At 41.5% G+C, this 23,967-nt stretch overlaps 1 protein-coding gene across 1 annotated transcript in view; it reads left to right on the top strand.

Annotated features, from left to right (window-relative positions):
- The first annotated feature begins 2,480 nt into the window (after positions 1 to 2,480).
- PEMT (phosphatidylethanolamine N-methyltransferase) overlaps positions 2,481 to 23,967 on the top strand; it is a 158,397-nt gene continuing 136,910 nt past the window's right edge. Inside the window, exons 1-2 of the mRNA XM_027874443.1 lie at positions 2,481 to 2,594; positions 22,586 to 22,693. Of these exons, the coding sequence (XP_027730244.1) occupies positions 2,532 to 2,594; positions 22,586 to 22,693 (171 nt within the window). The 5' untranslated portion in view covers positions 2,481 to 2,531. The remainder of the gene's footprint in view (positions 2,595 to 22,585; positions 22,694 to 23,967) is intronic.

The raw sequence follows: 23,967 nt of genomic DNA, 5'->3' as shown, positions 1-23,967 counted from the left end.
CAAAGGGAAAGAGTGGGTGGGTGGGAGGAGCTTGGATCCACCTGGTTGCATCAGTTACAGTTTGATCTCTAATGTTGACCTTTCCCTATTTGGAGATAAAAATCAAACTCAAAAAGAAAAACTTTGCTCAGACCTTGGGAATGAGGGGCAAGGGTTGGGGCTTTGGGAGAGGAAAGTTAGGTAAAGAGTGACCACAGACCTCCAATGATATAGACACATGAGGATATAGGGGTGTTGTAAGAGGTTTTTTTTTAATTTCTTTTTCTCCATTACAAATTGTGTCCAGCAGGACTTTAATTCTGAGAAAAGTCACTTAGCTGCTGAGATTTTCTTGATTTCCAATTATTTTGATTGTGATAAGAGGATAACAGACCAACTAGTAAAAGAATTTGTGATATGCATGGTGATTGTAAAAAGATTTTTTGTAAACTAGATCTGATATGATTTTATTCTTCTGCTTTCTTTGAAATGTAAACTTCACAAGCATATCTTTGTAATGTAAGCCAGTGGTTGTAAATTTCCACATCTATAATCCAAAAATTTTATTTTTTTTCATCTGTTTAATTGGAGACTATACAAACTTTAAGAAATCTCTGTTTGAAGATCCAGAATTATTTGAAAATTTTGGGCCTTTGGGGAAGCGTAAGTAATAAATCTTCGTTTTGCCTCCCAGGTCTCTGCCTACTGAGAAGTATGATCGCCAGCAATACCTACGAATCATTGGATATTTCCAAAACAGTGGTTACTTTTCCCTCCTCTCCCTTCTCTTCAAGGGAATCAAGTCAGGCTGACATTACTCTGATGCTCAATCTCATGTTTAATGATTGACAATGGGCAATGACTGAGAAAGAAGCCTTGAAGCTTCCAGGACTTTACCTATAGCATATAGTCTGTCACGTAACAAATTTATTTGTCCACCTACTACAGGGCTGCAAACAGGCCTGTGTATGATCAGAAGAACCATCTCTACAACCAGTGCCGTTTCCTTGGTGTTTGAAATGGGAACTGGCCAGGAGGCAGAGGTAAGGAAGGAGGGAAAACAATTGATCAATTAATTAAATCTTTATTAAACGGATTATTTTGTAATCAGCTCGTTCTAGGACGAGTATGGGAGACAAAAAAGATTAAGATAATAATGGTCACTGGTTTCAAGGAGCTCAGGGACTAGCTGGAGGAGAGAAGGTACTCAGATTTTCAACAATTCAATTCAATTTGCACCTGAAATGTGCCAGGTACTTCTCTAGGTCATAAGGATTCCAAGACCTAAAGGAAAAGTCCCTGCACTCAAGCAACTTACTTTCTCTTGACAAGAAGGAGGAAGTGAAAAGGCCATGCAGAGCTATGGATAGTCCTAGCAGTATCACAGCTCAGGTAAGATCTCCCACCTCCCGAACCAGTCTCCCTCAACCTTTTTCTCTTGCAGTTACTCTGTTAGTTCTCTCCTCTCCTTTCAAACTCTCCTCTTCAAGAAGCCTAAGTCTGCCTCCATCCATTCAATCGCTCCAGCAACCCACTCCTAAAGACTGTGTGAAATAAAATGTGTTCTAAATGCCTTTGCTGCCTTCTACTAGCCCAAAGAAATTGATCGACGGTCGCCCCTGGAGATTCTGGCATTCCTTCAGAATGGACTGGGGGAGGGGGGGAATGACACACACCCTTCAAGTTTGGCTCCGGGTGTCCCGGAGTGAAGGGGAAGACTCTGGATGAGTCTAAGGCCGAGCTGGAGGTGGGTGGGTGGAGAAGGCAAGCTTCTCGATGCCGAGGGTGCGTGTCATCAGTTTTGGGTCTAACTGGGACAGTTTGTACTAGGCATGCACTGCCCCAGGCCAAACACTCGCTGGAGGAGGCGGGGGGGGGGGGGGGGGGGGGGGGGGGGGGGGGGGGGGCTCTTTCCAGGACAAAGTCCACCTCCTGGATTCCCGCAGGGGAAGTTATTTATATCTACTCCCCCCATCCAAACTTTCCAATCCCGTCACCAGCAGAGGAGAGGGACGACAGGTCAGTAACCCCAGGTAGGATAAGAAGGATCTCTGCCCGGAAGGGCTGCTACTGAGCATGGAGAGAACGGGTGGGTTGTGGGTTGGTGAGCCCTGGCAACTGGACCCAGAGCCGACCCAGCCGGCCCGGGAGAGAAGGACACGTGGTGGTTCTCTGGCACCTGAGACGCACCTTTGAAGTTCTCTTTAAGAGAGTGGGGAAGAGCCCCTTCCAAACTTCCTGGGACTTGTAGTTCCATCTCCTCCAGTATGGCTCCGGGGCTCGTGGAAGGCCGAGGAGGATGGGAAGGCAGCGGACTACATTTCCCAGAAGGCTCTATGCGAAGCGTGTGAAGCGGGATGCCGGGCGGCGGGGGTTAACCTGGGAAGTGCCAGGGAGGATGGATGAAGAAATTTAGGAGCGAGCGAAGGTCGGGGAGCCTCTTGACCCCCCTGGACCCACGGTGGCGGCGGCTTTGGGGCCGTGGGGTGACCGAGTGAACGAGGAGGCGCGGGGAGGGGAGGGGAAGCTCGGGGAAGACCCGAGGCGGGACCATGCAGGGCCAGGTAGCCGGGTACGACTGCTGCGAAGGATTCGGGAATGTGGATTTTGACCAGGTACGGGGCGGAGCCAGAGTGGGAGGCGTGTACACGGGCCAGGGTGTGTAGATGCGGAGTTGCCGAGGTGCGGGGGCGGGGGGTGCACAGGTGTAGAGTCTCGTAGGTGCACAGGTGCGGGGTCCCACAAGTGCAGGGGTGCAGAGGGCACTGAGGCGTGAGGTGCGAGCCCTTGGAGGGGCACGGAGCGCTCTGGCTGAGCCCCGGACGCGGGGAGCTGTCGGACCGGCTCGTCAGGGCTTCTAATCGCAGGTAGCCCCAGTGTGTGTGCTCCGGGGACCACTCTCCCTCCCAATGCCTCAATTTCGTCACCCAGGGAGGCTGGAAACCCGTCGGCCTCCGGAGCCCTTGCGCTAAGAGCTGGTGGTGATTTATCTCCCTCTTCCCCACCCTCTCCCCACCTTTCCTCTCCGATCCTCCCCTTCAGCAAAATGTGAAGTTAAAACTTTGTACAACTTCCTCTACTTTCCTCCCAAACCGACCTTGACTCCCATAGACGTCTTTAGTGACTTGAGCCCTTACTATGTTCCTCCCCCAATCAAAACTTGATTTAAATAACTTCCACTCACACTGCTCAGTTCATTCTAGAAACATTTGTTAAGGACCTAATATGTGTAAGTCACTGGGGCACAAATACAAAAGGAAAAAGCAGGCCCTGCCCTCAAGGAGTTTACATTCTACTGTGGGGATACAACATAGGTCGCCATAAATAAGTAAATGCTAATTGGAACTTCTTGTAGAGGGTGGTTTTTGAGCTGAGCCTTGCAGGAAAACCAGGAATTCTAAGAGATGATGGTGAAGGCAAGAGCGCATCCTAAGAATTAGGACTTGTGTGCAAAAGTAGGAATTAGGAAATCAACAAATATTTATGGAGCACTTGATACAAATTTTTGCCTTTCTTTCTACTTCCAGAGTTGAGCAAAGTGAAGTTAGCTTTTAATAAATGTTTATAGCTTGGCATAGATTTGTACAATAGCTTTCTGGATTGCTCTACCTGCATCTAGACTCCCTCCCATGGTAATCCCCCAAGTTGATTGTATCAACTTGAATTTGGGTTGAGTGGGAGGTGGGTAAAGTTATAAAGGTGGACAATGCTACTGTCAGGATACAAATTTTTTGTTTTTTGTTTTTTGGCGAGGCAACTGGGGTTAAGTGACTTGCCCAGGGTCACACAGCTAGCGTGTATCATGTGTCTGAGGCCGGACTTGAACTCAGGTCCTCCAGAGCTGGTGCTCTATCCACTGTGCAGGATACAAATTAAAATAATAAAATTAAGACTCAAATGATTGGAGACTATTTGAGTAAAGGGGAGGAGGTAGTTACAAGACAGAATAGGGACTAAAGAAATTTTATCCCAGATATTCTATTTTAATAGCACTAACTTGATCAAAGATGGTTCTAATATCATCAAGCTTAATCTTATAACCATTCATCCCTTGATCTTTGAGACCACCTGTGACTAAGGCATTGACAAATTCCACTGGGGGCAGTCGCCTTTGGTAAGTAGGCCTTACAGAAACAGTAGTGCATGGAGAAGGAATGAGAGGAAGGGATAAATATTCATTTTCTTTTCTTGTAACCTATTCCCAATGTTCATTTCATCAGCACATAATTATCTTATTAGGGCTCAGATGCCTCATACAGTTGTCTGGTTTCTGAAAATATCTCTTGGGCATTCTGGAATGTGCTTGTTCTCAAAGCAGTTCTGAAGGGAGCTTCTATAAGACCTGCTTCTCTGGTTCAGGTTATCTGCAGAGAATGGTATATATTTCTGCTATAATCTTTGGCAAAACAGATCAATACAATTTAGTACACCCTCCTAAATTTAGTTTTCCAATAACCGGCTCAAACATCAGGAACCCATAATTCACCTAAAAATTCAGAGAATCTAAGCTTTTACATACTCCTTGCAGTTCCTATCTTTATCTAAACCCTGTACGTGCCAACAGTAGGCTGAAGGAAAAATTTTAAAAAAGAAATCCATGAGGGCCTGACTTGTGAAAATGAGTCTTTCTGTTTCTTTTATTAATAGGAAAATAAATTTACTTTCTTGACAGTCATCAATTTTAAATGCCAATTTTTCATTTAATTCTGAGAGCTCATTACTAAAACATACTCAAAGCCTGAATTTCCCATTATAAACATTTGGAAGCCAAATATAGGTATACACACACACACACACATACACATGTTCTAAGAGAAAACAGTCTGATCCTGTTTTCTCAAAGTTTACTACTGCTTTTAATTAAAAAAAATTTTTTTTAAAGTAGAAAAACCTTTACAGCTATGTCTAATTCCTTCCTTAGGAGTACATAATCCTCAGATACTTCAGGGACCTAATCTTATACATGAATATATAACCATTAGGAAGGGAAGATGACAAACCAAAGAACTCATCTATTTAATAGTTTAGGATGTGGAAATAACTCTAATTTCAGATTGAGAACAGCAAGATGTTACATAGTTGCATCCTATTATAGTAACTGTTACATTTTCCTTAAAACGCATTCTACAGAATGCTACCCTGAAACTCACTTAGATATTTTAGCGCTTATAATAGCATTCAAACTACAATTTGGAAATTCACAGTAGAGAAATTACATTTTAGTCTTTAACTAGTTTATGATGCCATAAATTCCCTGCAGATTTAGAATCCTGTCTGTGTTTTTTGTCTGCTTTCTAACTTGGTCATATTCAGGAGGCAGAGAGATTATTGCTCTGAATTCTTCACATAGATAAAACTCCCCAGGTTGATCAGGTCATGGGAAGAAAACAGCTTGATTTATGCAAACAAACGGACAGAACAATATGAAACACTAGTGATGCAGCTACCAAAAAATCCCCTTTCAGGGCAATAGTGGGATTTAAATTAACTTGCTCTACAATTTAGTCATTCCCCCTTTGACTAGGAAAAACATGGCTTTCTCAACCCCTCATGGGATCTGAATTGGAGCTAGGAGGGACATGGAAAAAGCCCCTGGTGGCAAATTCCACAAGTGAGCTCTTGGGGATTTTCCCCAGAAGGTTATTTCAGGTATGGTCTCCCTACTTCTGTTCCTTTATGAGTAGACAATTATTACCTTTGAAAATTAAGGTAAACTGAGAGACAAGATTTCGAGTATGATCAGTTTATTAGTTGGGCTAGCAGTAACCAATACATCAGATCAATGGCCTTTCTCAATGACCAAAGATTCAGAGTGAAGGCCAGTCTTCTTATTGACCTGAGTACTTCATTTGAACCTCTCCTGGCAAAGGTAAGACAGTTTGGATTGGTAGACATTTTAATGAGAAGATAGGTTAAGAGTCACCTTCCCATTACTTCCTCATTGGGAAGTGGGAGTACATGAGTATAGTCTGCAAGAGCTTTGATTGAATCGACTTGAATTTGGAGGTTGAGTGGGTGGTGGGTAGGTAACAAAGGAACTCACATTTGAGTTGTTTATCCTTCCATTTTTTTTTTGTGAGGCAATCGAGGTTAAGTGACTTGTCCAAGATCACACAGCTAGTATGTGTCAAGTGTTTGGTCTGAGGCTGGATTTGAACTCAGGTCCTCCTGACTTCCCGGCTGATGCTCTATCCACTGCACCACCTAGCTGCCCCCCATTTTTGAAGAGGATCAGTAACATGTCTTGTTACTTATGATGTCTTGACTTACAAATGAATTGGATTTAAGTGAATCAGAGTTGCATAAAGTCATCAGACTTACTCTCTCCTCCTGAGTTATCAAAGTCCAGTGGCAGGATAAAAGTCAAGACTACTGGCAATGGCCAGGGATTCAATGAATGACCCTGGCATCTTTGATGCCTGATCAAGCTTTAAGGGATCCACAGTGCCTGCTCCAGTTGCCTTCATGGCCATTGGAGCAACTTGTTCTCACCCATTCTGCCAAGGGATGTCTTCACATATGGCCTATAGGTTACCCTCAACCTGGTTTAGCAGTCTGCCAAGACAGTGTTACTGGGATGTGGTTGCTGGGCATACTACAGCTTCTTGGAGCCATAAGTGAGAGTTGTTTGAATCCAATGGACACCAAAGGTGGACGGACAGCCCTGAAAAGGGCTCAGCAAGTCCTCATACCAGAGGTGCTAGTCCTACCTGAACACTCCATACACCCCTGCCTTTGAGTTAAATGGGTAGTGAGTGAAGTTGTCCATGAAAGCGGCCGATACAAGGGTGGAGATACAAATTAAAGTAATATAATTGAGACTTGAGCACTGTAAGAGTCATAAAGAACATGACAAAGTTCCTGTCCTCATGGAGTTTACTGTCTAGTAGGGGAGGGTAAAATTAAGACATGAGTAATTTGAGGTATGTAATGTGAAAATATAGTAAGATAGATTGACTGGAGTCTGGAAAGGGAAAGAACATTGAGGAATATCTGGGAGACTAAAAATTCAGTTCAGTCCTGACCCCACTTCTAAGGACTTCAGTTTTACATTTATGTCTATTTGGAAGAAATGTGTACTTGTGACTTGCTTTCATTACAAACAGTATTTCCTCAAAACAAACTTGTTTTCTTGAATAAGTCTCCCTACCTTATTTTTAGCGATAAGATTGGTATTTTTCAAGCTAGAATCCTCCTTTATGCTGAATTAGTTACCAAGTCCTTTTGATTTTTCTTTTTATTTTGTCTCTTGTATTCCTGCTTGGATCCATACAAGCCATACCTTCATTTTCCTGTTCTTTGACAACTGGAACACCACCTTGTCTCTAACTTTAGTCTCCTCCGCTTAAAATCTATATACCATATTTTAGGATGGGCATTGATCAGCTGACCTGTGACCTTTGGGAGGCAAGCAAGTGGTGAAAAGACTTGAGTTCATGCCTTGGTAAGGGTTGGTTGGGGGATCTGAAAATGGTTGACTGGAAAAAAAGGCGACTTGGTACATGATAGGAAGAGAGATTAGCTTTATTCTGTTTGAAATTTGAGTTTAGCAAAGTGAGCACAATTAGGCTTGATGTGTGTAATGAGATGCCTGGGAGGTAGTTGTTTTTTCCCCTTTTGGGGATCTTCAGGCAGAGCTGAAATATGTTGGGTGTATTGTATCAGGGATTCTTGTTCATATACAGGTTGGAGTGGGTGGTGGTCTCTGAGGTTCCTTCCAAGTCTGATATTCTAATTTTAAAGGGGAGAAGTGAGCTAATTTTGGAAAGGTTGTGGTCAGATTGTAGAGGGCATGGAATGCCAGTTAAATTTTTTCCCTACTGGTCCTGCGATTTCATTGGTTTTAGGAACTCTTAGTGAGAAGATCCCTTTGATTGTGTTTGCCCTTCTTTCTCAAAGAGGACCATGACATCAGGATGATGATGACATGACTTGCAATTGACTTTGATTTGAGTGAATGAAGGCTGTACAAGGTCACCAGCCTCACTTTCTCCTCCAGAGCTATCTGGGTCCATTAGTCCGATATTCATCAGGACAACTGGAGATGGCCCAGGATGCAATGGGAGACCCTGGCCCTTTTAAGTTAAAGTCTTTTCAGGTTCTCACTTTGAGTGAGGTAATGCTCATTCAGTGAATAGGCCTCTTTAAGAAGTGAGTCAAGGGATGGCCCCTTTAATTAAAAAAAAAAAAATCAAACTGGGAGGAGAAGACCCTCAGGGTTGCAGACCAAAAGAGAAACTGTTACTTTTTACTTTTACTCTGAGCCGTGGGGGGTGGGGGCAAGAAATAAGCATTAAGTGGTGCTTGGGCTGGGACCTATTGTTGTCCTTTGGGTTTAAGGTTTGGTCTTTGAGAAAGAAATCTAGCCAGTAAACTGCAGAGAAGAGAAGGAGAGGGAAAAGGAGAGGGAGAACCATCTGGGTCCAGTGGCCAGATATTCATCAGTGAGAAGATCCCTTTACTAGTGCAGGTAGGTATCTTCTTTGCAATTTGCAGTCTTAGAGACATTGTTGAGACACTTAAGGATTGGGGTCAGAAGAGGGTCTTGAATCCTGGTGTTTCTGTCTTGTAGGCTCGATCTCTATATACTATGCTGCCTTTAATCTCTGTTCAGTAGCTAATGGAGCTATTTTTGAGGGAGAGGATGACATGTATTAATCTGACAGCATTGTATAGAATTGATTTTTATAAAATCACCTGATCTCGAGTGGAGGAGAGAAAAAGGAGTTAGGTGGAATGAATTAGTGATGTCTTAGTGGTGGGGATGGAAATAGGAAGGATTCCAAGCCAGAAATAGGAAAAACATGAGGCATATGGGAAATAATAAATAATACATCAATGTGGCAGAGAGGAGGTCGGCGCATTACTGTTCTCTTTAGGCATTTGCCTTTTAATTGAGATTAGAGCTGCCCAAATAAAGAAGTGAAATACTAATGGTAGAATTTTAAGCATCAGTCATTGTGTAGTGGAAGATCTTTTTCTTTTCTTTTTTTCCTTTCCTTTTTTTTCTTCTTCTCCCTCTCCCTTTCCTACCTCTCTCTTTCCTTCCTTCTTGTAAGGATTTTTTTTAGTGCTTGTAGACCACGGAATTAGTAGGTGACCTTGCTTGCAACCTTATCTTCCCATGCCCTCGGTGATATAGTACAGAGAAGGAACACGGTAGAACATTTGGAGGGTTCTGGATTGGAACTATCTCTACTGACTAATCTGCCTTTCCTTGTGTATCTGCAGTTGTTTTGATAAATGGATGTACAGAAAAAAATCTTTACATGTTTTGTATTGTATCACAAGTATCATTTCCACTCCATCTCCAATCTCTACATTTCTGATTTTAAGCAAAACAAAACAAAGTAAACTCAGTGTCCAAGTAGGCAGGGTTAAAAGTTACTGGCTCCTGGAACTGATGGTGTGCACATGCTTACAGGGAGTGACTACATATACAAACCAGATGGGTGTCATTGGCTTAGCTACTGTCTGTGCTTTAAAAAAAAGTTTTTAAACCCCCTCTCCCCCCAACAAAACCTGATTCTGTGGAATTAGGGTTAGGGGTGGGATATGACTAATGTTAGCCTTATGCAATCAAAGCAATAAATGGCCTCTGTCCTTTTTTTTTCTCCTTGCCTCCCTTTCCCCACCATGTGATCCCATTACTCAACATAGTGACCATATGATGCAAGTTGACTGCCAGGTTGGCTGGAATGAGGTCTGCTGAGCTGGAGCTAGGAGATTTACACCGTGGTGTTAGCAGCTGCCACTGGTGCACAGGTTTTTTCCTCTGGATTTATAGAAATAAGAATGTAGATCCTCAGAGGGGTCTGGAGAATATCCGCTGCAATGGGACACATTAAAATACCTAGACAGCAAACCTGTTTTTTTGAGAAAGCCTGTTTCAAACACAGCTTTTTCAAATTAATATTTGTGCAAATAATCATTCTCTGCCTACTTTTTATGAGTGATGAAGAAGTATAAAGCAGAAAATAGCATTCCTGTGCTCAAGTTTGCAGTTTTGTTAGGAAGATAAGTATACCTAAACACACTAACAGAGGAGTCTTCAGTTTTAAATGCAGCGTGTTGCCAGAGACCAGGTCTTAAGTTAAAATTTCATAATATTGTCAGTCTCTATTTTTAAATGCAATGTGTTACTAGAAATAGATGGAATCTTAAAAGCAGAAACATGTAAGACAAAATCCTGGTGGTGTGTGCTGTGTTCTGATTTCATGAACTTCTGTCTTCAAAAACTTAGTCATCAGGCTAACAAGCAAATGAGCAGTAAAGGTAAACCCTAAATCTTTAGATTGACAAGTGAAATGATAAATAGTAGTAGCTTGCATTTATAAATTATTAAAGTGTTTTACTAATGCGTTAAGTGCTCTTCCTCACAATAACCCTATGAGGTCCTAGGTTTAGATCTTTCGCCTGTCACTAGTTGAGGGACTGTGGACAAGTCTGACATTTCTTCATCTGTAAAATGGGGGTAACAATACTTGAAATTCCTACCTCACAAGGTGGCTGTGTAACTCAAAGGCAATCAAGTGTCGCTAACTTTTTTTTTTGGTGGGAGAAAGATCAGATCAAATTTTATTATTGTGTGGGAAATCCCTCTACTGGGGCAGATTGGCAATTTTATGGTCTCAGGGAGCTGCCTGGGCCCCTGAGTTGTTACTTTGTTCATGATCACCAGCTAGTATGTATCAGAGGCAAGTCTTAAACTCATGTTTTCTGACTCCCAAGATCTACCCTCTATTCACTAAAATATACTGCCTTCCTTTGCAAACCTTCAATTACTATTATTAATTAAAGTATTATCCTCATTTTGTAATTGAGGAAACAGAAATGCAGAGAAGTTAAGGGACATTCCTAAGATCAAAAAGGCCGGCCAATGTCAAAATCAGGACACAAATCCAGCTCTTCTGACTCTAAAACCAGTACTTTTTTTGGGGGGGGGAGGAGGGATGAAATGATACAAAGTCAAGTGACTAGTAACAAATATATTGACTTTAGTAAAGTTTATACAGTTATCAGAATCGCAGAATGACAGGATAAATTGGGTTAGGTCACTCCATCGCTACTCAGTACCTCCTAATTCTTCCTCTTCAATGTAGGGGGAAATTGTCCCTGGAAATCCAAGTGACTTTGACTCTTGTCCTCTACTATTTGTCCTGATGTCGTAGTGTAAGGTGTGTTTTCAGTGCTATTTATTGATCTGCTGTAGATATTTCCCAGGAAAAACATTGCTTTGAACTATTCTCAAATTGCTAAATAAACTAGACTTGCTAACAGTCTTCCCCTGCCAATTCAATCCCAAAGGCAAATCAAGGTTACTCCTAACCAGGGGTGCGTTATTAACTCAGTCCCTCAAGAATCAAGACGTTTTGGGAGTCAGTAGAGAAGAAAATGTAGTATTAAATTCATCCTCATTCACTGTAGGCATAGCTATTCATACTAGTATTCAGTGGGAGTTTGTATTTTGCCTAAATTTTGTTTGAGGATTTTGGGAATTGGGCCAGAGCTATAGCCATTATTAACAGAGAACTGAGTAGTTTTTTATTCTTCATTGTGGTTAAGGGGGAGACCAGGACATCTTACCATTGGAAATCCCCTCACCCCCTGCAGAGTCTGGCACTCTTCCCTTCTGTACAATCCTGGGGAGCATGGTGCTTAGGTTTGAACTGGGAGGAAGATTTAGGATCCAGAAAATGAAGGTTATCCTGTTCCTCCTGATAGGTGATACCCTCATAGGTAAAAAGTTAAAAGTGATACTACAGGACCCTGTTCTTCTCGGGCATGTCTTTATTTTCCCTTCTCTATCTGGGTCTTGTCCTCTGCTGACCAGTTTCCCAGGAGGCTAGTGGAAAAAAACCTTGAATTATGGCTTGACAGGAGACCCAAGTTCTAGTCCTGACCTGTCACTAATAAGGTATATGATCCTAGGCAGGGGTGGAGAACCTGTGGCTTCGAGGCCACATATGGCTCTTGTGTGGCTCTTTGACTGAATCCAGATTCACACAACAAATCCCCTTAGTAAAAGGATTTGTTCTGTAAAACTTGGATTCAGTCAAAAGGCCTAATTCAAGGACCTAGAACGACCTGAAATCCTGCCATCACTAATTCATTCCTTTAACTCTGCATAAGCATTGGAGGTGGCCCGCTCCTTGCAGAGAAGGCCCATCTGGATGTCACTGTTGTCCTAGACCTTCTAATCTTTGAATTAAGCATTGCCTTCTTCCTGCTCCTTTGAGAATAACAGCCATGCCCTGGGAATACATTCAGTCTTTAAAAACAGAAACAGATTTTCATTGCCATTTCCCTGAGACAGTCCCCACAGTCCCATTTTCTAACTAGTCTGCTTAGAGGTAGAGAGCAAGTTTCATTGTCATTCCTATGATGTCACTGCATTGATTCAGAAGCCTTTCACTGCTGCTTTCTTTCGCTTTATTGTGGTCATTTAATACTTAAATGGAAATGAATTTACCCATTGTTATGGGAAAGAGCTTGGCTACTTGAGATTATTGGGTGCCTGAAGGGTGGAGGATGGGACAATGGTCAGGCTGGTAAAGAGGGGAGGAATTAGTACCAAAAGGGGAGGTAGCTGGTGTTGTTGAGGTTTAGGGGTTTAGGGGTCCTGCCCGAGAAAATTGACCCAAGCCTTCTTTCATCTAAAGACAAGGTTTATTAGGACATCTGTCATATTGGGCAAACTCTTAAGGAGTCTGAACATTAGTGAGCTTTTGGCTAGATTGTAAGAATCTGAGCATCTTAATGGAGACAAGATGGACCTTATATACAGAAAGACTATGGGAGGGATCTAGGAGTGGGCTAGTAGTCCATGAGGTAATAGAACTCCAGAGACCTGGACCACGTGGCCAAGGAAGAATGGAGGCTAGATAGAATTAAGGGTGGGAGGCGTTCTGGCGCCTGAGGGAGGTAAAACAATGGAGGGCTAAACTAGGTTAAGGGTAACAACTGGGAGATTGGGTGTAGCCACAATGAAAGGCCAATTGATGGGATTATAGCCTCAGGCAAATGCCAGAGATTTGGCCATGTGGGAAAGTCCAGGGTTTTTCCTTTTTGGGGTCTAGATCCCATTCTCATCAGTGTTACAGACGGATGTTGCCGAATTTACAATTTTACCAAGGGGTCAGCTGTGGTCAAGAGATCTGGATTCTTAGGTAGTTGGTTGCTACCCGAGACCAGCCACCTAACCTATCAGTGCCTACTGCCTGATGCCCTTTCTCCTTCACTAGCGACTGCTGTCAACCCTTGGCTCTTGGTCTCTCCCACACTCCTGTTGGCTAACTTTGGAAATTTCTCTTGCCCCTGTTTTCTGGGCAGTTTGAAACTGGGTTCTTTCCTCCAAATCTCCAATTCTGGGACTAATTTGGGGCAAAATGTTGGCATGTTTTGTCTTTGGCTTCCTTATAAGGTTCCTCATAAGTGGCAAGATATTCTATCAGGGAGGGCAGGGATCTTCTGATCAACACTGACTGTTTGAATGAACAAGTTTCTCCTTCCCAGGAATGTTTGATTTATAAAAGTGGGGCCTGCTGAGGGTCATGCATAATCCAAGGGAGTGAAATGCTAATTTCAAGCAAAACAGTATTTAGAATAGGGGTTCTTTTTTTGGGTCATGGACCCTTTTGACAGTCTGATGAAGACTTCCTTCCCAGATTCCCCTTTCCAGAATAGTGTCTTTAAATACATAAAAGGAAATACAAAGGAAACCAATTATAGTGAATTGCAGTTACCAAATATTTAAATATTCATGGTAAATATTTAAATATAAAAAAAGTTCACGGAGTTCAAGTTAAACCCTGATCTAGACTTCTTAAACTATAGTTTAACCCATAGTTTAAGATGCGCTGAAGGGATTGTGAGTGGAAAAAGTTTAAGAAGCCTCGAAGAAGGATCATAATAATAATAACAGCTAACATTTATATAGGTCTTACTATGTTGCAGGCACTATGCTAAGCACTTTAAAATTATCTCATTTGATCTTCACAACAACCCTAGGGGGTAGTGATGGGGTACGAGCCAAAGTGGAGACCTTTGCCCCTTACCCCAAAAGAATTTGAACCCCATTTGTTTGAGGGGGGGAATGTTGGGGTACAGGCCCTGGGGAACCTCCCCCCTCCAACTCTCCATGAGTTTTCTCCTTTTCCCACTTGGTGTCTAGTCTTTGGTGTTCATCCCAGTAATCCTCTCAACTGGCTACTTTCATTGTGGTCACGCCCAATCTCCCAATTCTGTTACCTCTGACCCAGTCCAACATTCATTGTCTATTACCTCCCCACGGCCTGGCTACTTCACACCCTAAATCCTGTCTAGACTCCATTCTACCTCCCAGTCAGGCCCATCTAGATCCTCCCTAGGCCCCTCCTCCAGTCACCCCAAGCTACTCGGCCACTCCTAGATCCCTCCCACAGTCTTTCTGTATATAAGACCATTGTCTTGTCTCCATTAAGGTGCTGAGATTCACTCTAGCCGACTTGTCAATACGATCCTCACAAGTGTTTAGATTCCTTAAGAGTGTGGTCAGTATGGTGGGTCTTATTAACCTTGTCTTTGGCTGAAAGAAGGCTTGGGTAGAATTCATTCAGGCAGGACCTGCATGTTGCTATTTCAGGGTCCCAGTACCGCTAAACCTCAACAGTAGGTAACTATTTTTAATCCCCATCTTACAGATGAGGAAACTGAGGCAAGAGTCATGCAGTTAATAAGCTTCTGAGATCAGATTTGAACTCAGGTCTCCAGGACTCTAGGCCCTGTGCTCTATCTACTGTACCACTTAGCTGCCTCTAAGGTAGAAGGAAATTGATGCCCCTTAAAATAACACACTGCCTTAGTCTATCTGTCTTGTCTTGTCTAAAACTGTCTTGGGGAAGCAGTGAGGTTGTTTGCCATAGAACCAGTGAAATGTGTAAAGTCAGTACGATCAATACATACTAATACTATAGTATTACATAGTATTTATTTTGTATTAAAGGATTTAGATTTGGGAAGAAGCTTAGAGATAATTTAGTTCACACTCCTAATTTTTCAGATGCTTTGAGATTTATTAAGCACTTTTCTCACAACCACTCTCAGAGGTAGGTAGTGAAAAGTATTCTACCCATTTTACAACTGAGGAAGTAGGTTCAGAGAGATCCAGTGATTTGCCCAACATTACCAGCTAGTAAATGTTGGAAAAGATAGAGGTTCTAATTCACTTGACTCCAAATCCAGTATTCTTTGCGCAGACCTCAGCTGCCTCTCTGCTGAAAGCAAATGAGCTGGTACCATGGTTTACCATGTACATTCCCTAATCCATTCTAGCCCTGGATTTATGATCCTGTGATCATTCTGTGATATGTGTGTGTATGTTTATGGTCTTGCTATCTAGCCTCTGAACAGGATCCCTATTGGACTTTCCTCTTCTATCTTTATAATTCTTTTTGCCTCTCTAGTCCATGCCGATAGTCTCCTTTCAAAGTTTCCATAGGCATTTCTTGTACTTACGTAGTAAAGTCAACAAGCCTTTATTAAGTACATACTATATTCTAGCCACTGGGAATACAAAACAGAAAGAAAGACAGTTCCTGCCCTCAGTAAGCTTATGGGGGGGGTTGTCAGACAACACAAAAAAAAAAAAGCTGAAAAGGGGTAGGGCAGAGATGAAGGTTACAGGTATAAGGCATGATAAAGAAAGTCCAAAGTAAGGAATATAGCCTGGAGAAGAATGAAGACATAGTTGACCTGGACATCCTCTTTAAAATGGAGCCCCCTTGAAGGAACTAGCCAATCAGAGAGAGAGGAGACAGGGGATGAGAGTGAGCTTCCAGGGTGAAGAGGTTTCTACTGCAAGGTAGAGAAGGTCCTGTAGATATCAGTCAGCGGTGTAGTCTGGAGAGCAATGGTTCTGTTGTGTTGTAGTGAGAAGGCTATTGAATTTGGAGTTAGGAGCCCTGAATTTGAGTCTCAAAGCTGGTATGTGGCTGCTTCCTAGTGAAGTGGATTTTACACAGGTCACTTAATCTCAGTGTCCTAATCTGCAAAATGGGGATAATAATATCTTCATGAAGATTCTATTCACCTCCAGAGAAAGAACTGATAGAAGTATGCATAGTATGGTTTTGTGTGTGTGTGCGCCTTCTCTGTACAAGGTGGGAGGGATGGAGGGAGACAGTTTGGAATTTAAAATGCAACAAAAAATAAAATACCTTCTACCTTCATTGAAGGGTGGTTTCCAGGATCAAATATCATATATGTGGATATGAATTTTATATTTACAACGTGTAAAGTGCTGTTTGAAAATGTCAGTCTTTGTTCTTGTTTTCTTTCTTCTAGGCTATTCTAATCATGGACAAAAAGAACCTAAATTGTATTTTTTAAAAATTAATTTATTTTTTTCGTAAGGCAATTGAGTTAAGTGACTTGCCCAGGGTTACACAGCTAGTAAGTGTCAAATGTATGAGGTGAGATTTGAACTCAGGTCCTCCTGACTCCAAGACTGGAGCTCTATCTACTGCGCCACCTAGCTGCCCCCCTAAATTGTATTTTTAAAGAAGGGCTAGAGTGCTTAACACTGAAGTATGAATGACTTTCCGAGGGTGGAACTGTCTAGATGGTAGAATGACTTTTCTGAACATGAGACCCTTTCCAGGAGCTCTCCTATCATACCTATGTTGACCTATGGGTAGGATCATTTCTGGTGCCCAGCCAGAAGCCAGGATGGGCTTCCTTCCCAGCCCTATAATCTGGATTCTTTCACTTCTCCACTGTGTTCTTTTGGGTTCTGCCCTGTCTGTACTCTTTCCTCTAGCTGGATGAGAATGTAATGTGTATTTCATTGTTTTCCCTCTTTCCTCCTTGGCTGGAGTAAGAGTTTTATGGATCTTTGTAGGCTTAGGGTAAAGGAAAGTGGCTGCCCATAAAAATGCTTCCCAAAGACTGTCTGAGTCCATTTGAATGAACTGAATGTTGAATTGTAGCCAATTTCTTTATTTGACATCATCAGAGAATGTGGTATCTTGGTGAATTCTGGCTAATAGGAATTATAATACAACAAAATATAATTAACTATGGACAAAATTAATTTTTTTTATGATTCAAAGATTCTTTAGGATATTTTCAAGTCTACAGGGTTAATTAGTGGAATTATTAGTTTTCATGGTGGTGTAGATGAGCAAAAGGGCCAGTTAATAGGAATATATAGAAACACTTAGGAATAATATATAGGAATGGGCTAATAATATAACAATATATAAGAATAGGCTAATAAATCTACTTAATAGACAGTTCTTGTTTATGTAGACTTCTGTTTAACAAAGAACTTACATATAAAAACTCTTGAAGGATTAACAATTTTCATAGAATTATTGTTCAGTCATTTTTAGTTGTGTGTGTCTCTCTGTGACTCCTTTTGGGGTTTTCTTGACAGAGATACTGGAGTGGTTTGCCCTTTCTTTCTCCAGTTCATTTTACAGGTGAGGAAACTGAGGCAAACAGGATTAAGTGACTTGCCCAGGGTCACCCAGGTAGTGTCGAATTTGAACTCGGGTCTTCCTGACTCCAGGCCTGGTGCCACCAAGTTGCCCCTTCACAGAATTAGAATACAGTTAAGTACATTCAACACTCAGACTGTGCTTGGCAGTGTGTGTGTGATGATTCAGAGGATAGGTAAAGGTTACAGCCACAGTAAACATGTGTTGTCTTTGTACAAGTCTGACCATGTCATTAATTCCCATCTCTATGCTGACCTACCCTCTCGGCTGACTAATTTCACATCTCCAGCTGTCTCTTGGACATCTAGCGCTGGACGTTCAGTAGACAATTTAAATCCAGCATGTCCAAAACCGAATTTGTTATCTTTTCCCCTAAAACGTTCCCACTTCCAAACTTCCTTGTTATTGTTGAAGGCATAGCCATTCTCCTAGTCCCCCCAGGCTGAAAACCTAGGTGTCATCCTAGACTCTTCACTATTTCACCCCCCCCCCCAATCCAAGCTGTTGCCAAGGCCTGTCAATTTCACCTGTTCAACATCTCTTGAATATACCCTGCTCTTTCTGTTCTGATGATGCCACCACTTTAGTGCAGGTCTTCATCACCTCATGCCTGGACTATTGCAATAGACTTTTGGTGAGTTTCCCTGCTTCAGTCCCTAATTCCAGTCATCCTCCATTTAGCCAACAAAATATTCTTCCTAAGGTGCTGGTCTGACCCTACCCACCACCCCACCCCTACTCAATAAACTTTAGTGGTTCTTGTTCACCTTCAGGATCAAATACAAAATCCTCTCTTTGTGGTTCAAAGACCCTGTACCCTTTCCAATATTTTTATGCCTTTTTTGTTGTTATTCAGTTGGTTCAGTTATATTTGACTCTTTGTGACCCCATTTGGAGTTTTCTTGGAAAAGATATTGATGTACTTTGCTATTTCCTTCTCCAGCTCATTTTTACAGATGAGGAAACTGAGGCAAACAGGGTTAAGTGACTTGCCCAGAGTCACAAAGCTAAAAGTGTCTGAGGGCAGATTTGAATTCAGGAAGATGTCTTCCGGACTCCAGGCTTGGTGCTCTACCACTGAACCACCTAGCTGCCCCTCTTAGACCTTACACCCTTCCATGTGCTCTTTGATCCAGTGACACTGACCTTCCTTGCTCTTTCACGAACAAGACACTCTTAGCTCTGGGCATTTTCTCTGGTTGTGTTCCATGCCTGGAATGCTTTCCTTTCTCATGTCACCCTCCTGCTTTCCCTGCTTTCCTTCAAGTTCTAGCTAAAATCCCAACTTCTACAGGACACCTTTCCCAGATCTTCTAAATTCTAATGTCTTCACTTTGTTGATTATTTGCAATTTATCCTGCATATAGCTTGTTATAGGTAGATAGTTACTTGTATGTTGTCTCCTTGAATAGATTGTGAGTTTCTAAGGTCACAGATTGTCTTTTACCTTTCTTTGTTTCTGCAGCACTTAGCACAGTGCCTGGTACTTAGTAGCTGCTTAATAAGTGTTTGTTGACCGACTGATTGATTCACTACTGTGAAGGAGAAGAATTTAATGAGGAGTTGTGGCTAATAGTGTAGGTTAGCAATCTACAGCATAGTATTGATGGGAAAAGGACTGAAGAGGTTTTTCCAGTTTTGGTTCTAGCTGTCAATGCAAGTAGGTGGGTGAGGTCTGGATTTAATTCCATAGCTCAAAGTGTTCCCTTATCATCCCATTCTCCTACCAACTCTAAAACAGAGGCCACATATAAGGCCAGAAGGAGAATTTAGCCATTGAGGTGGCCTCCAAGGCAGAGACCCATCTCTTATCTTCATACTCATGGATGAGATGCTTCATCCTCATGTCCTTTGGGATAGTGTCTGGGAATCTCAGTGAACTCCCTACCCTTTAGTTTTGGGCATTTCTGCCCTCCTATTATCTGCTAGCAGTTGTAAAATGTTTTGTGACTTCTTAGAATTACAGCTCATAAAAATAAGGTCAGACCTCAAATCACAGTGTTTAGGCTGCTGTTAAGACTTAAGCCTCAACACAGAAATCTGAAAGAGACCAAATCTCCTGAGCTAAATGCCATTTGTTAGGGGTTGACAGATGCCCAATTCTGGAATCCCAGAAGGTGCCGTTTGAGAAATAGACAGCCCCTGACCTAAATCTTTCCCAAAGTCTAGTAGCTGAGACTCAGCCCTTTTCTGTTTTCCCTGACCTATGAGCCAAGATTGCTTTTGTTTGAGATGAAAAGAGCTAGAGTCAGGTGGGGACTGCAGCCTTGAGGTCACACGTGGCCCTCTAGGTCCTCTAGTTTGGCCTGATGACTGAATCCAAACTTTAGGGAATTTGTTCTGTGAAGTTTGGATTCAGTCTAAGGGCTGCAACTTAAGGACCTAGAGGGCCACACATGGCCTTGAGGCCACAGGTTACCCACCCCTGAATCCATTCCCTTCATTCTATAGCCAGAAGAAACCAAGGCCCAGAGTGGTAAAGGGACTTATTTCAGAATGCACATTGGCAGATAGGGAATAAAACCCCAAACTCTCTATCTTTCAGCCAATTTTTCCTTCTGCAGTGTGGTACACATATAGCTACCCACATCCATATGTGAATCATCATTTGTTTGAAGAATGTAAAGTAAATTTACTGCACAGTCAGCACATTCGCAGACTGATAGAAGTGGCTTTTAGATGGTTAATTCCATAGTTCCTTTTCATGTCTTCCCCTTGGGTGAGAATTGAAAGTTAAATGAACTTTAGCCCATGGAGCCCTGAAAAAAGAGAAAGGCATTTCTGTCATTATAGTGACCATGCATCTCTTTCATGTGTCTTCCTTAGGGTATGGTGACCTGGGAAAAATTAGGAAGAAATTGAAAGGCAAAGTTCCATACTTGGATACTTGCAGTTTAATATTTGCAAAATGGATATGTTTTAGGGGCTCCTGTAATTCCAGGCTGAGCTACTGTGTCCTTAGAAAGTACTCAGTCCTCCATTCCCTCCCTTCCTTACTCAAATCCACAAACATTTATTGAGTGTCTATTAACGTACCGGGGGGGAGAAAAAGAGTTTAGTGTTCATTCATAGAATTCCACATTTTCATTCACGCAATCATGTTTTTTAAAAAAAAAAATCTTATTTTTATGGATATCTTAGTTTTTTTTACATCACTTTTGTTTTCCTCTCCCCATACTTTGTGAGCCATCCTTTGTAAACACAGGTTAAAATTGAAAGAGAGAAAAAAGCAGTTTAACAAAACCAACACATTAGCCAGGTTTGACAGTATATACAATTAATATTCTATACCTATTGTTCCTCATTTCTGTAAAGAGGCGTAGAGGTGCCTTTAATCAGCTCTTCTCTAGGACTAAGTTTGGTCATCATAATTATATGGTGTTCAGTTTTCTTTTTTTGATCTGTTTTCATTGTTGTAGTCTTTGTCAATCTTTTTTTTATACCATTCACCTAGCTTATATTGAATGCTTTTTACCTGGCGTCAGAGACAAAATATTAATACTCTACTTTCCATGTTAGGCACAGGTCTGCCAGAAATAACTTCATTGAATTGAACATTAATATCTATTCCATTTCTAGCTTGGGAGAGAGAGATGTACAAACTAACATAATTCTTCCATGCCTTATGATGTGTTTCTCTCTTCTCCTAGACAGTTTTAGGTGACATAGTTAATAACCATGAAGAAGACAATCTCAATATGTAAAAAATACAGTTCTTGGCTAACATTCCAGAATAGATGAGTAACAAAGTCACCATCCCATTCTTTCCAGAAACACCACCCTCTTAGAATCTACAAAGAAACTCCTGTAGAGAATCTCTTCTGACTAATAGAGGAGAGAACTTTCCATCAAAAGGAATGAAGGACATTTCCTTTGGGTGGATGTTTCTGGGGATAAATAAGATTGTGAGAGGGGTCTTTTTTTTTTCAACCTTCAGTTTCCATCCTTCATTTATTTCTTTATAAAAGGTCTTTTTGTTTTCAATCTGCCCTACCTTTTAGAAGGTGTGTCTGGAAAGAGCTTTTTTTTTTTTTTTTTTGAAACAGAGAAATGTCATTTCTTAATATTTTTAGAGAAATTAAAAAGAAGGTTTGGTTTGGTTTTCTAGATTTGAGTCTCCCTATTTCAATCAGGCTAGAAGTGCTGAGACCACTCACAGGCCTGATTCCATTCCTGATCTGCATGGAAGTTTTGTTCTGTTCTTTTTCTAACATGAGTTGGTTTTCACCTCCTTAGGCAGCCTGGTGGCCTACCCAAACCCAGGGGCTTAACATATTGGTGTTGGACTTTAATGTGGTCACTGAATCTTCTTAGTTCTGCTACAACTCAGAACTATTGACCTTGAGCAGCTACCAGCCTCAACCTCCCTGGTAGCAAGAATTACAGAGCCATCATTCTCAGTTAAAGGAGGTTTTTTATTATGATTCGACACTGGACACATTGTGGCTGTTGAAGTGAAGACATTATCCTTGCTCAGAAAGAAGTTATAAACTTAGAGACAGCTAAGTGGTGCAGTAGAGTGTAGGGGCTGGAGTTAGGAACACCTGAGTTTAAATCTAGCCTCAGAGACCCATTTGCTTTGTGACCCTAGGCAAATCACTTCATCTCTCTTTGCTTCAATTTCCTCATCTGTAAAATGGGGAGGAGAATAGCACCTCTAATCCAGAGTTGTCTTGAGGATCAAATGAGATAATAATTGTAAAGTGCTTTGCACAGTGCCTGGCACATCATAAGTACTATATGAATGTTAGCTGTTATTATCACTATTATTATTATTATTATTATCATGATCATGGTGGGGCTAGGGTATTCAGGGAAGGCTTATTGGAGGAGGTAACAGTTGAGCAGGGCCCTGAAGAATTAGTAAAACTTAGGTAGGGAGGAAGGGAGAGGTCATTTCAGGGCAGGTGAATGGTGTAAGCAAAGGCCCAGGTAAGAATGAACATGGCAAATGTTGGGATCTGGTGAGGAAATGAGTTTGGTTGGATTAGAGAGGCTTAGGCGAGGATCTTTCTGAGTGTGATGGCCTGGAGAGGAGGACCCATTGCATAGCTTGGGGTCCTGAGATTTGAGCTTATATCCTTACCAGTGAGGCTGCCCCACTAATGGAACTTTGTTCCTTCCAGGCAGAACTTTCCGTTATGACCCGGCTTCTTGGCTACATCGATGTCACAGATTTCAGCTTTGTGGCTGCTGTCCTCTGCATCATTTTCAATCCCCTTTTCTGGAACGTGGTAAGTTTGTTTGGCATGACGCATGTTCATACTACATGGTCACATACACCAGGCTGTCCCACTGTCAGATAAACCATATGATGTAACATTTCCAAGGACACATTTCCTTTTTGGACAGATTCCCAGAATTCAGGCAGGCACTCTATCCAATGTACCACCTTCCTAGCTACACCAGTAAGTGATCCCCCTCCAGCAAAAAAAAAAAAAAAGTTTGTAACAAATACCTATAGATAAACACAACAAATCCACATATTGGCTGAATATGAAAATATTTATTTACTTCTATACTTCTAGTCTGTCATCTCTCTGCCATTATCATCAGTCTTCTGTAGTTGTGATTGACCACCACTTAAGTACTCTGAAGTATTTCTTTACAATGTTGTTGTTACTGTATAACTTGTTCTCCTGATTCTGTTTACTTCACTCTGCATTAGTTCACGCAGATTCTCCCAGGTTTCTCTGAATACATCCCTATTGTTATTATGTTGCAATAATATTCCTTGCATTCATATACCATGATTTGTTCAGCTATTTCCCCCCTTATGGACCCCTACTTTGTTTCCAATTCTTTGCTACAACAAAAAGTGATGCTGTAAATATTTTTATAATGTGGATTCCTTCCCTTTCTCTTTGATTCTTTGGGTTATAGGTCTAGTAGTGATAATACGGGGTCAAAAAGTTTAGTGAGTTTTTGGGTCTACTGGATCATTTTACATGTCCCTCAACACGTCCCACAACCCCTCTAACAATTCCCATTTTCCTTTTTTGTCACCTTTGCCAATCACATAGATGTGAGGTAGAATCTTATATTTATTTAAATTTGCCTTTCTCATTATTAGTGATTTGAAGCATTTTTTCCATATGGCTGTTGATAGCTTGCTTTTCTTTCCTTGCCTATTCACATCCTTTGGTCATTTATATATTGGGAAATGATTCTTTTTCTAATATTTCTATCAATTATCTATATATCTTGTATGCCATACAGAGAAATTTGCTGTAAAGATTTTTTCCCTAGTGAACCATTTGCCTTCTTATTCTAACTGCATTGATTTTGTTTGTGCAAAAACTTTTCAGTTTTATGTCATTGAGATTGTCAATTTTATCTCCTTCGGATCCTTTTAGCCCTTTTAGATCAAGAACTTTTCTTTTATCCATAGTTGTGAAAGGTATCTCTTTCCTTTGTCATTTAATTTATGATGTGATCTTTTATAATTAGCTCATGTATTCATTTGGAGCTTGTTGTGGTATATGGTCATGTGTTGTTCATTTGTGCC

This window comes from Vombatus ursinus, unplaced genomic scaffold, assembly GCF_900497805.2.
Source record: "Vombatus ursinus unplaced genomic scaffold, bare-nosed wombat genome assembly UNPS02014807.1, whole genome shotgun sequence".
NCBI lineage: Eukaryota > Metazoa > Chordata > Mammalia > Diprotodontia > Vombatidae > Vombatus > Vombatus ursinus.
The sequence above is the reverse complement of the archived record's forward strand: the minus strand, read 5'-3'. Positions and strand labels throughout refer to the sequence as shown.